A 13,888-nucleotide genomic window follows, 5' to 3' on the forward strand; every position below is an offset into this window, starting at 1 on the left:
ATCCCTTCCAGTCGGGATTCAGGCCTCATCATGGAACTGAAACTGCCTTGGTCACACTGGTTGATGATCTTCGGCGGGCTAGGGACAAAGGTGAGAGCTGTTTCCTAGTTCTGCTGGATCTCTCAGCGGCTTCTGACACCATCGACCATAACATCCTTCTGGACCGTCTAGAGGTGTTGGGAACTGGGGGCACTGTCATACAGTGGTTCCGCTCCTTCCCCCTGGGCCATGTTCAGAAAGTGGTGGTGGGGGATGAGTGTTCAGACCCCTGGGCTCTCACTTGTGGGGTGCCTCAGGGTTCTGTCCTCTCCCCCATGCTTTTTAACATCTACATGTGGCCGCTGGGAGGGGGTTTGGGCTGGGTGTTCATCAGTATGCAGATGATACCCAGCTCTACCTCTCTTTCAAATCAGAACCAGTGAAGGCGGTGAAGGTCCTGTGTGAGTGCCTGGAGGCGGTTGGAGGATGGATGACGGCTAACAGATTGAGATTGAATCCTGACAAGACAGAAGTACTGTTTGTGGGGGACAGGAGGCGGGCAGGCGTGGAGGACTCCCTGGTCCTAAACGGGGTAACTGTGCCCCTGAAAGACCAGGTGCGCAGCCTGGGAGTCATTTTGGACTCACAGCTGTCCATGGAGGCGCAGATCAATTCTGTGTCCAGGGCAGCTGTCTTATCAGCTCCATCTGGTACGCAGGCTGAGACCCTACCTGCCTGTGGACTGCCTCACCAGAGTGGTGCATGCTCTGGTTATCTCCTGCTTGGATTACTGCAATGCGCTCTATGTGGGACTACCTTTGAAAGTGACCCGGAAACTACAACTAATCTAGAATGCGGCAGCTAGACTGGTGACTGGGAGCGGCTGCCAAGACCACATAACACCGGTCTCAAAAGACCTACATTGACTCCCAGTATGTTTCCGAGCACAATTCAAAGTGTTTAAAGCTTTAAAGCCCTAAACGGCCTCGGTCCAGTATACCTGAAGGAGCGTCCACCCCTATCGTTCTGCCCGGACACTGAGGTCCAGCGCCGAGGGCCTTCTCGGTAGTGGCACCCGCCCTGTGGAAAACCCTCCCATCAGAGGTCAGAGAGATAAACAACTACCTGACATTTAGAAAGTACCTAAAGGCAGCCTTGTTTAGGGAAGTTTTTAATCTGTGATATTTGATTTATTTTAATGTTTGTAGGAAGCCGCCCAGAGTGGCAGGGGAAGCCCAGTCAGATGGACGGGGTATAAATAATAAATTATTATTTTTTATTATTTAACATATTTAATAATTATATATTATTTAGCCATTCTTCATTTCAGACATGCACTTAACAATCAGCAACTAGTATCCTGTTGTTGTTTAGTCGTTTAGTCGTGTCCGACTCTTCGTGACCCCATGGACCATAGCACGCCAGGCACTCCTGTCTTGCACTGCCTCCCGTAGTTTGGTCAAACTCATGTTCGTAGCTTCGAGAACACTGTCCAACCATCTTGTCCTCTGTCGTCCCCTTCTCCTAGTGCCCTCCATCTTTCCTAGAGAGATTAATCCTAGTATCCTAGAGAGATTAATCAATCATAATCATTGAATTGCGGAGTTGGCAGGTTCCCTGAGAATCATCTAGCGCCCCCCCCCCCCGCATGCTATGAATATGCAGCTTCCTCATACAGGGATTGAACCTGAAACCTTGGCATTATCAGCACCACACTCTAGCCCACTGGGCTATCCATGTACAATGATGGTATTTGGTCACTTTACTTTTGGCTTGTATTTAAATTATTCTGAGGCTGATAGTATTAAAATCTGCATGGGAATCTTCCTTTTACAAAAGCCATGAGACTAAAAAAATTAGGGTAGTGGCATCGCGGGAAACCTTTTTTAAAAATATTATCAATTTTTATTAAAAGTTTTCAATATAAAATACAATAAAAGCCAAAATAATCTAGAGAAGAAAAATAAGAAAAGGAAAAAAAAACAAGAAGAAAAGGAAGACAGTAGAGAAATGGAAACATAAGAAGAGAAGAATAAAGGGCCCTCTGTCACAATTACATCTTAACCCAGGCATAGACAAACTCCGGCCCTCCAGCTGTTTTGGAACTACAGTTCCCATCATCCCTGGCTAACAGGACCAGTGGTCAGGGATGATGGGAATTGTAGTCTCAAAACATCTGGAGGGTCGGAGTTTGCCTATGCCTGTCTTAACACAGAGAACAATGAACCCTCCCATCTCTCACCTTTTTATGTCTCTGTGAGTGCTTAAATCCAGGTTGTTCCTTGTAAAACCAGTGGAGATATCTTTGGTTTCAAAGTGTTCTAGATTTTGCAAATGATTCATTGCTTATGTTTCTCTTAAGATAACTGAAGAATTAGAGAAGATAAAGCAGGAAATGGAAGAAAAGGGAAGCAGTATGACTGATGGAGGTAAGCTCGCCTTTCAGGTTCTTCCTCAGACAAAACTCCCACCTTCTGAGCAGCATAATAAGCAAAAACTCTTAATGCAGAGCAACAAACCCAGAATGGCAGGTTTGCAAAAGATTTCCTGCCCTGTTGGGCCGTGAAACCCTGTGCTGGGGCCTTTGTGAAGACAGGGAGTGATTAATTGAGCATTTTCTATCATTCATATGGGGAGAGGTATGCTCACAGCTGGTAAAAAGATAAAGCATATAGGACTTGTCAGTTGTGGCTTAATTCCATTTTAAAATCCGCATAAGCCTAAACCCTTACCTGGGCTTGCATCACATTCTTGGGGGGGAAACGTCTTGTGTATAGCTTTAGCCTCAGGATTTGTAAGGCTGCTGCATCTGGTACTCTGAGAAACTGATTGAATCTGTACTAGCGTGTACAGAAAAATAAATCTGTAGAAGATATATTCCTTCCCCAGTGCAAAATGTAATTCTGTCACTATAACTATGTTAAAAAAGTGTATGTACCCTTTAATGCACGTTTTGAGATCCAAAATGTCAAAAATGTGATAACCTTATTTTAATATAGCTTCTATGTGAAATTATGAATCCATAAAATCATGCCTCCAGAGTATTGTCTTTTGTTCATTTAAGTCTCTCTCCCGATTAGCAAAGAGAGCAAATTAGGAAGAAAAAACAATACCTTTCATTGTGTGGAAAGCTAACAGGAAACTGTACTGTTTTGCATTTTCTTTTTTAACAGCTCCCTTGGTCAAAATTAAACAAGCTTTAACCAAACTGAAGCAAGAAACTATTCAGATGGACATACGAATTGGCGTGGTAGAACACACATTACTCCAGTCAAAGCTGAAAGAAAAATCAAATATGACTAGAGATATGCATGCTACTGTAATTCCAGATTCTTCCATTGTTGGTACCTATTAAATTTATTTGATTTTCTTTTTTATTCTAGGCAAATCTGATTTTGTACTTTTTTTTACATTATGTATCTCATGTTGCATAGAATGTTACAGATCTGTCTGTATAAATGCAGTCATATTGCATTTTGTGTCTAAGATTTATTACACAACACTTTTTTGTAAAAAAAGAAAAGGAAATAAAAAGTATTAATAAAAAAATTATTCACAAGCTTCTAGTATGTTAGGCCAAAGGACTTGGATTGAACGTGGTGGATGTATTGGAAAGCAAAAAATCTGGGGTGAAAATGCAGTGTTGCAAAACTGTAAGCAATCAGTAAGGCTGATGGTGCCTTTTCCCTTTCATAGGCTTCAGATCAGGGTTGTCAAACTATTGTGCAAACTGCCTACTTTACACAGAGTACTGAACTATCTTCAGGGTTAGTTACCTTGTTAGTATAAAGGAGCTGGTTTAGCAATGAGCCCTCAAAAATTATGCCACTGTCCAGTCAAGCATTTTTCAGACCTCATTGATTTAAAGGTTAAACCACAGAGCCTAGGGCTTGCCGATCAGAAGGTCGGCGGTTCGAATCCCTGCGACGGGGTGAGCTCCCATTGCTCAGTCCCTGCTCCTGCCAACCTAGTAGTTCGAAAGCACGACAAAGTGCAAGTAGATAAATAGGTACCTCTACAGCGGGAAGGTGAACGGCATTTCCATGTGCTGCTTTGGTTTGCCAGAAGCGGCTTTGTCATGCTGGCCACATGACCTGGAAGCTGTAGGCCAGCTGCCTTGGCCAATAACGCGAGATGAGCGCCGCAACCCCAGAGTCGGTCACGACCCTTTACCTTTACCAATAAACTCAGAGCAATCCTATGCAGTCTGTTCAGAATTAAATCACACTGTATTCCCCTTTGAGTTGAATGCCTTATCCCAGGAACTTGTCTACAGAATAGATCCTAGATCTCTCCCATTCAGAGTGAAGGGGTTGTAGCTTGAGCTGACATGCCTTTTGTGCACAAGCCTCATTAGTCTCTAATGGGTTTTAAATACAGCTGTTAACCTGATTAAACACATTTTAATTTATTGTCATGCTTAGTCAGTTGGTACATAGAATAATTCAAATTCACTTACTAATAAATTGTAGGTTTGTAAATAAAATAGACATATTAATTATTTTGCATATTATCAAGAAAAGATAAAAGCCGTGTATGTTCGGCTAATAAAATATTAGGACAATAAACTATACACAGAGAGAGGGGAAACCCACATAGTTCTAACATTTAGCAGTCATTCTGCAGTTAAGATTTCAAACAAAAAACTGTTAAAGAATGGGTGAGTGGACAAAAATAATGCAGAGTCAAAGGTGGGGCCTCTCCATTGAGGTTCTTAGATCTCTCTACAAAAAGGATTTGGGGAACTGCCCAGTCAATTGTAGCGTCCTTTTTCGAACAGTGTCCAGCAAAGTTGAAACATCAATGCCTACTAATAAAGAATGTTGCTCATTTTCTTTCTTTATAAAATTTATATGTTACATTTTTGGACATAGCCCATCCAGATCAGTTCATGACAATAAAAAAACAGTAAATACAATGGTCTAAAATCAAATCAAAATTATTATAAAGGTCAGTTGAAACAGTCGCAGAGACTAATAAAACAACTGAACAACTATATTTTGTAACATATTCTGCAGAAAAAGCAATTAGCAAAATACAGCTTGAAAAAGATGTTTTAAAAGCTGCTTATTATTATTAAACAATTATCTGCAGCATAAAAGCCACGTATACCTTTGAGGGGGAGGGTTCCACACAGTTGGGGAGCCGCTGCAGAAGTGACCCTGTCTCTTGTGCTCGTCAACTAAATTGACTTCACAGATAGGCACATAAGTAGAGACTCTGAAGCATTGCCTGGGCTGATTTGTTTGGGATTTGTCAGCAGAACCATGAAATGTGCATCTGTAGCTGTGGAGGATAATGAATGTAACATTGTAGCATCCCTCCCGCTGTGTCCAAGATAACCTTGGGCTCTGTTGAGAAACTCCTTGCTCTTTCTTCAGCAACACACATTAAACCTGCAATCTTACAGAAACTCACTTGCGAGTCAGTGGGATTTGATTTTCAGCAAACATGCAGAGCGTTGCATTGCAACATTTCGATCTTGGGTATGCCCTTACGTGAGAGAGACATGTCATTAAACTCACTTGAGCTTGCTGCTATTTTTTCCTCCTATCTGAGTCCACACTGCTTGTTTGAAAGCAGTGAGGGAGGGGTCTATTGATTGCTCCCTTTTGGTTCCCCATCAGCTGCATAGTTTCACCTTCTCTAGAGTAGCTGGCTGAAAAAGGCAGGTCATGGCAGATGCCCGCCACCAACCCACTGCTCCAGTAATGAGCCAAAGCCCAGCATTGTTGTGAGGGTGTGGTACAGCCCTTTTGCCCTGGCAACTGGAGGCCTTGATGCCTTGCATGAAGTGGGGGGCAGGCCAACCTGTTGCATGGTCGCCTGTGCTTTATTTGAGGTTGCATGGGCTGTAAACATGGAGGAAAGATTCTTCATTGCTGGTGAGATCAGGGTAGTCTGGCTGATCAGGCCTTTTTCTTTTTTAAAAAAGTTTTTAAAAAGTGGATTAGCATCGTCGTTTTGTTCTAAACATGGTTACATGGGCCAGAAAACAATCTGGAGAGCTACAGCCAGGGAGGGGATTGTGCTCAGAATCAACCTACACATTCTTTGGCAAACTCTCCTAACACTTACAGTGCAATCCTATACATGTCTGTTTAGATGTTTTAGTGTGGTGGCGGTTGCCTTTTGGAATATTCTACCAATGAACGTTAGGAAGGTGCCTACATTATAGGCTAGTGTATCTAGATGTTGCAGAACTTCAACCACCTTCGTTCCTGACCTTTGGCTATGATGGGTGGATATGGTGGGAGTTTTAATCCATCACCCGGAGACCTGAGGTTGAAGAACACTGGTATAAGCATTTAGACGCCTGCTTAAAACTCATCCATTGACTCAGGCTTTCACTGAGGGGTGAGTCATTTCTGTCAATGTATTTATCTGATATACCAATTTGTGATGTATTTTGCACTTGATTTATTAATGTAAAATTATTGCTGATTTTAGGCTGCTCAAAATGTAGGCAGACATTTTTGCGGTTGGGCTTCTAGCTAAGCGTGCTCAGCATTACTATCTTAAAGGCCTTTTTTAATGTACTAAAGGCTTCTTTTCAAACCCTTATGTACAGTAAAAAAATTCAAATTTCTCTTGATTATCTGCATGCAAATTCTGACATTGCTGGGAACTTGTCTTAACCTTGCAACAGCTTCCTTAATCATTTCGGGCAGGGTGCTGCCTGTGCTTTCTAGAAAACCTGTTTCACTAATATGGTTGACATCCTTGCAGCGAGAAAAGTTTTAGGATCGGGGTAGGAGGTTGTGTAGCGGCTGCAAGTGTTCAGAACAAATGAACACTTCCAAAGTAACTGAAATTCATGTGACTTGCCTAAGAGTGAGGTGTGTCCACTGAAACAATGTGCTTCATTGTTAGCCATTTATAATTTTGCTTCCTGGATCCTTTCCCTACAGTGGGTTTTCCCCAACACATTCTTCTGTCTGGTTTTTTGTTTTGTTTTGTGTTTTTTTTACCACGAGGCTTCCAGGAAAACTGACATCATCCAGCTGCTGTTTGCTCATCCAGCTCAGTTGAAAGTCCCATGTCCTGTTCCTTAAAGCAATCATTGGTTGGCGATTCAAGCAAAAAAGAGGTAGTTTCTATCTCTAGCGCTGAAAAAAAGAGGTAGTTTCTGGACTACAAGCAATCCTTTGCTTCAGTGCTTAGGTCACATCTCTTTAGAGTGTAGCTCAGCTGACTTCAGTAGAGTTTAAATGGTGCCAAGTGTAGGTCAGCAATGACTCGGGGCTGAATTCACATCACTAGTTCTCTGGTAATCATTAAGCGAGTTCTCAGCATGCAAACTTTCCCACCCAATAATACTTTCACATGATGATAAAAGCAACATATTTGAAGGCCATTTCCTACAATGAAACAGTTTGTATGAACTGCAGGGCGTGGGCTGTCTTCTTTACGTCCTCACTCATTCTGTGGCAATAGACAGTGAAGTGGTGAATCATGCGCATCAGATGTTCCCAACGTGGCCAAGTAGCTCATCTGGTCAAACACAATTGGTGCACGACTGGCCTTAACATCAGGCAGGCTGCCTGTGTCAAAAAACAGATTTTGGAAACCATTAAAGGGCAGCAGATTGACAATGGTTTAGCCTACATCTTCATCCACATAAGAGGGTCTATTGTAATTTTCTAAATGTCTTGGGCTGTTTCCTAAATTGGGGTGCAGTGGGGCCACAGCCATATCAATCCATTCAGGGTGTGTGTTGCTTGGCAAGTCATTTACCGCTTTTATGCCTTCGTTCAGTCTCTCCCCTCCATTGCTTATATTAAAACTTTTGTGGATTAAACCACAATACATGCTAAGTAATTGAATTAATTTCAGGAATTAATTTTCAAACTTATTCTTTTCGGCTGCCTACTTAAATCCTCCCACTTTCATTACACAAACTTGCTCATTACGTTCACTCTTGAGCTCCATTGTTGTATTTAGACTAATGTTGCTGCCACATATCTGCATTAAATGTGGTTGTATTTTACTGTCGAAAAGAAGTTTCTTAATGAGTTTGGAGAATCGTTTGATGATTTAAAAAAGTCCCTTGTAAGGAAGCATCTCTCCTTCCTCTGCCTTACTTGAATGTGCAGAGGTACGCCACTCCAAGCTTAAAATATCTCTACACAATAGAATGAAATAGAGCTATGGTACCTTAATAGCTGATGTACGGATCATGGTGTGTTTTTTCTAAACTAAAGCCAACTATAGCTTGTTTCAGTGGTCCCTGCCCAGAGTGGCTAGGGCAACCCAATCAGATGGGCAGGGTACTACTACTACTATTCCCAAACTTAGTTGAGCAACGAGAATTAAATGGCAAGACTTAGGGGAAAATAGTAGCTGCTGATGGGGCTCTGGTGATTTCCACCCCATGACATACTGACTAACTTCCTAGCAGTCATCAGATGCTCTAAGACCTGCTGTGCACCTGTTTCTAACCATTCTCCTAATCACTTGTACTAGATGATGATGAAATATGATGATGACTATTCTTATTCTTCTTACCGTATATATTATTAGTGATAGCTTAGGTACTCTGAATACCAAATCTCACCCTAAATAGAAAAAAAATGAATTTTGAGCAGAAAACCTGTAAACATGTGCTGCATAGATGATTAGGTGCCTTCTTAACCAGATCAGTTCAATTCATTGTGTATTTTGCAAGGCTATGCTTACAAGTCCTTAAAAAGTTATGTTAAAAGCAGCCGCAGATTCTTTAACAGACTAAATCACCAGAATTGCTGCATACTATAAAAGTGGACTGTGCACAGCCGGCCCAAATCTGTGATCCAGATTTTCCATGTTTGCTCCTTTGGAGAGAGGATGGGATGGGAGGGGAAGGGAAGGGAAGGGAAGACAGATAAAGATGCTCTTTCTGGTCTCTCTCATCCATCCCAGTTGGGCTAGTACCGGTAGCAGCTGGCGGTGGGGGATTTACAACAGGGAAAGGATTCAACACTTTCTCCCAGAGCGCCTCTTCCACAGTTTTTCAAAGCCTGTAGATTCTAATTAGTAAAACAAACAAACAAACAAAAAACCCTAATAAATCTGCGTCTAATTTGGCCCATTAATCCATTATGTCAGTCCGTCTGAGTGCATTTGTAGAATTTTGGACAGCTTGTGTGGACAAAAAAAAGATATAGCGTGAATCACACTTGGGGTTCTAAATTGAAGATTAAAATGTATGTGCGTGCACACTTGAGCCTTAATGTGAGTGCAAAGTGAAGTACATCATAAATAATCTGAAATATACATGATAATGGTTGTCTTTCATAATCAAACATGACACTTGGGCTTTTCCCCATTCTATGCTGGAGATGTGAATTCAGCTGCAGAGGTAGAGGATTCCAGGTCTGCTTGACTCTAACATCCAATGATGTGATCTAGATAAGAGTAAACTGGGCATTGATTAATCTTTGGTTTCTAATACTCCAATTTTTTCCATGAATGTATCTGTCCTTAAATGACTTGGATCTTTTCTTGCTGGAGCCTTTCGGTGACAAATGGCTACAACTTTCTGTTTCTCATCCAGCACATTGCATTTATTGAGCCCTAGGTTATTGTGTAACTTTGATCTAAAATCACTGGCGTTTGTGTGGCTTACAATGCCCAAGTATGACTTGACAACGGGCTGCAGCTCAGTGGTAGAGCATGTGCCTTGCATGCAGAAAGCTGCAGACTCAATGAATTGCATCTCCAGGAGAGCTGCTGCCAGCTATTATTATTATTACTATTGCTACTACTAAAATTTTGCTAAGCAAGAATCGGTGTTCTTCAATCTTGGATCCCCAGATATTGTTGGACTGCAACTGCTATCAGTGAGCTTACCCAATTGCCAGGGATGATGGGAGTTGTAGTTTAGGTATATCTGGGCACCCAAGGTTGGAAAACACCAAATGAGATAGACCCAAGTGACTTGGTAGAAGACAGCTTCTACCAAGTGACTTGGTAGAAGACAGCTTCCTATGTTCCTACGACCTGCATAGATGTAGTTCCTCCTGCTTTTCCCTGGTCTTGGTACCGTCCTACAGTTGGCAGCCCCTGTTCTTGGACTCTGTTGCACAGCACAGAGACAACACTCTTAGCCAAAGAAACACAGCTCTCCACCTGCGCTGTAGAAGGTTATGAGCATTGGCTGTGAAGAAATGCCATATTCCCATCTGTGTGGCTACAAGGACAAGCACTTGAGCAGCGTTGGCCACAAACAAGCAGCTCCACCGATTGTATGTGTCGATGATGGCACGAAAATGTACAATGTTCCCTGCTGACTTTAAAGAGTCCCCCCCCCCTGTTTTGTTATGATAGCAGAACTCAGGGTCACCCAGTGTGGCTGAATGGTTGAAGTTTCAGACTAGATCAAAGGAAATACGCCTCCCTTAAATAAACAAGCAAACTGGAATTTGCTACCACAGAATAAAGTGACAGGCACTGACCTGTATAGCTTTGAAACGGAATCTGACAAGAATAAGGCTGTCAGCTCATGATGGGTATATGGTGTCTCCAAGCTCTTACTGGGTCCGTAACCATATAATTTTATTTTACTTCTGTATTGTATCTCTAAGTTCAGAGGTAATATGCCCCTGGATACCTGATGCTGGGAAGCAACCACAAGAAAGACCTGTTATGATACATTTCCTGCTTGTGGCTTCCCCAGGCCTCCAGACAGCAGGGCTGAACTAGATAGGCCTTTTTCCTTCATTTCCAGATAGGGCATGTATGTATTGGGGCATCTTGTTTTGCCACTTGATTTTCGTAAAATGAGAAGATGCAATGAGTGCAGCATTTTTAATTTGCTTCATGAGGTACAGCATGAAAAAGTTACCATGAAAACATTTTGCAAAGATAGAAGTAACTGCCTAATTGCCCTGTATAGATTTGGAGAATGGAGACTGGTGGCTTTGGATACCATAAGTAAAAAAACAAAACAAAATTAGGAATTGGCAAGTAAGACAGAACCCTCAATTATTGCCCAAATGTGTGCTCATGCTTGGAAGTCTTCCTGTAACTGGGAACCCTGTGAAAGAATACTTCTAAGAGTGTTGAGATGAACTTACTTACAAGGCCCCTTCATGCTTTCATGCCCAGCGCAGGTAGGTCTGAAGTTGAGCTCATATGTGTGAGGATGTTTGGGGTGGGGCATACATCTGTCATCCTGCCCCCCTCTCCACCCTCAGGCTGAACCCCTGAAATTGGCTAGATGGATGTATATTCAGACCTGCTTTAAACGAAGCCATTTCCTACCTTCCTAAAACTAAATGTACTAAAAACCAAAGTCAGCTGTATTTCAGAATAGAATGGCAGTAGCAGAAAGGAGAGCTACATGTTTTTTTATATGCAAGTACCTACAAAAATGCAAATATCATCAAGACTTACTTTTATATTAAACAAACAAACCCAAACACCAGGTTACTATACAAATAAGCTTTCAGAAGATTAAAAATATCACAATTTTAAAGTTTTCTCTATCCTGCTATACAGCTGCATAGGCCTCCTAGCATACAGCTGTTGCTTCACTTCAGGGAAATATTAAGCACTTGAATGGTGGGACTTGACAGCTGCACCTCCAGCTCTGTGACATTGGCACAGTTTTCTCCCAAGTGCGCAGCTCAAATTGATTTGCATGTGAGGTAATTATTGGAACGCATATCTTTTAACAACTTGCACCATACCACTGCTGCTTAGCTTAACATTGCATAACGTTTGTTAGGCAATGTGATGAAATTATTCCTTGTTTTGGGCTCAACTCCAGCTAAAACCCTTTTTGATTAGGCAAGACCACCCATATATTTTGGTTGTGCACACACTATACATTTAAAGCACACAGCTTCCCCTGGGAAGTATTTTGCTAAGGGTGCTTAAAATCTAACTCTGTGAGAGGCAAACTACACTTCCCATAATTCTTTGGGGGGGTGTCATGTGCTTTTAATGTATGTGCACATGGATGTAATCTGCTTATGCATGGTTTTAAATCTATACTTTGATAACCCTTTGTCTAGTGTTTTTAACATTTGGTTTTGTTGATATTTTCAAAATAAATATATTAAGCAAACACCTCAAAGTTATCCTTTTGTTGATTATGCTGTATATAAATCTTGCCAACTAAACAAATTGCATGGGCAAGCAGTGGAGAAATGGCAAGATAGCAATGAAATGTTGCCTACCTACATTTTTCAAAGCAGAAAGCAGTGAAAGATCCAAGCCTGTGATATGTTGCAAGAGTCAAATGTGAGCACCAACAGCCAACCAGGAAGGCTGCTCCAGACTTCTAATCTTTTACTCCAGGGGTGGGGGGCTTTTTTTTCCTATCAAGGGCTACATAACCTTGGTGTGTTCCCTCGGAGGTCTTGTGCAGACAGTGGGTGGAGCCCATGCCCTTCTCCTTCAGCCATCTCCTGTAGTATAGGACACAGTTATGTTCCTCTGCCAAGGCTGAGCAGGGTAAATCACAGTCTTGTCTTTTTAACGATAATATACTTTGAATGTTGGAAAAGTCAGACCACTTAAAATAATATTTAGCAGATGTCTAGTGCTTTACACATATATTGTCTCACTCAGTATGATTGTCCCCATTTTACAGAAATGGACATAGCAAAGGCCCTTCCAAATATCTTTTCCATTGTGCACTCATGACGATTTGTGCTCATGATGGTATCAGGGAGGTTATATGTGATCCCACTTTTGCTGCTGCCTGCGCCTTCAAATGTTTTCAGGGCGGACCTACTGCTTTGTTCTCAGTTAGTACACTGGTGCTGAAATCCTGTAACCTTTTATACCACAATGTTCCCGTTTATTTGCAATTCCTCTTTTGTTGCACTATAATGCAAGAGTGCCCCTCCAGATGGCAGTAATGAGATAATGTTGGGGAATCATCGGTGCACAACCAACAAAGTAGAACGATGTGTGGATGGTCCAGTATAAATCCATCACTGGAGCACTCTAGCTGCTCCAAGGACATGTTGCAGAATACCTTCCTCCCCAGAAAAAAATACAAGCCCGGTATGGAGTGGCCTTGAAAAATGCTAATATAAGTTGATGGCAAAGGTTTGACTTGGTGCTTTAGAGCTCAATCAATGCCAGGCAAGTTTTTTTCCCCATAGGTCTTGAGCCCTTTTCTGTTTATCTAGATTTTTAACATCTGAGAAGCAGCTTCCCTGTATTGCATCCAATTGTTACCAATGGCTGCTATTGTGAGCTTGATGAAATTGGTGGGAATCTTTTGTGTAAGGCGACCCAGGGCCAGTTTCATAATGAAGGAGAGGCCAACGGAGTCTAGCTGACAAAACAAGAAAATGCACCATTATGATGTTGGTGCAGGGAAATGTTCTCCCTCGTAAAGGCTGCTATAGCAGATCTGGGGATGCTATATAATGCTTCTTCTGGCGTCTGGTAGGAATTCTCGTAACTGGGACCAAGGTGCAAGGCTCGTCTATGTGAGATTTCATATGAAAGTGTCATTTAATGTAATTTCATCAATGGAGGCAGCTCTACAATTGCTTGCTACTGTTGTCAATTTTGTAATTGCCGAGGCCCATAAAACAGCTGAGCCCTATTGTTCCTTTGATCTATAGATGTAATTACTGCTGCTGCATCTAGAGCTGTATATGACTTTGTACAATATTTGCTATCCGGGCTTTGCAAATAGCTTTGCACATCCGCAGAGCAGTAAGATGGCACAATGGTGCACCAGAGTCTTCTCCCCTCCCCATTATTGAGCCAACAAATAGCACAGTGCTCTGTAAAAGCACAAGCTTAACAGTGGGTTCAGCCATAGCAGCAGAAAAGCCTGCTCAAAAAAAAGCAATTATCCATGTCATTTATTCCACTGATGGATCAATGTGGGAAACAGAAGCAGCATTAAAGCTAAATCAGTCACTTCAGATTAAGTTCATGCCCAGTGCTTGTGTCT

The 13,888-nt window shown here is 41.9% G+C and overlaps 1 protein-coding gene across 1 annotated transcript in view; it reads left to right on the forward strand.

Annotated features, from left to right (window-relative positions):
- Window positions 1-8,754, forward strand: part of IFT57 (intraflagellar transport 57) — a 29,295-nt gene extending 20,541 nt beyond the window's left edge. The window contains exons 10-11 of the mRNA XM_035115888.2: window positions 2,342-2,408; window positions 3,153-8,754. Coding sequence (XP_034971779.1) covers window positions 2,342-2,408; window positions 3,153-3,334 — 249 coding nt within the window. The 3' untranslated portion in view covers window positions 3,335-8,754. The remainder of the gene's footprint in view (window positions 1-2,341; window positions 2,409-3,152) is intronic.
- The last annotated feature ends 5,134 nt before the right edge of the window (window positions 8,755-13,888 follow it).

The sequence above is a fragment of the Zootoca vivipara genome, chromosome 4 (genome assembly GCF_963506605.1).
Source record: "Zootoca vivipara chromosome 4, rZooViv1.1, whole genome shotgun sequence".
In the NCBI taxonomy this organism is placed as follows: Eukaryota; Metazoa; Chordata; class Lepidosauria; order Squamata; family Lacertidae; genus Zootoca; species Zootoca vivipara.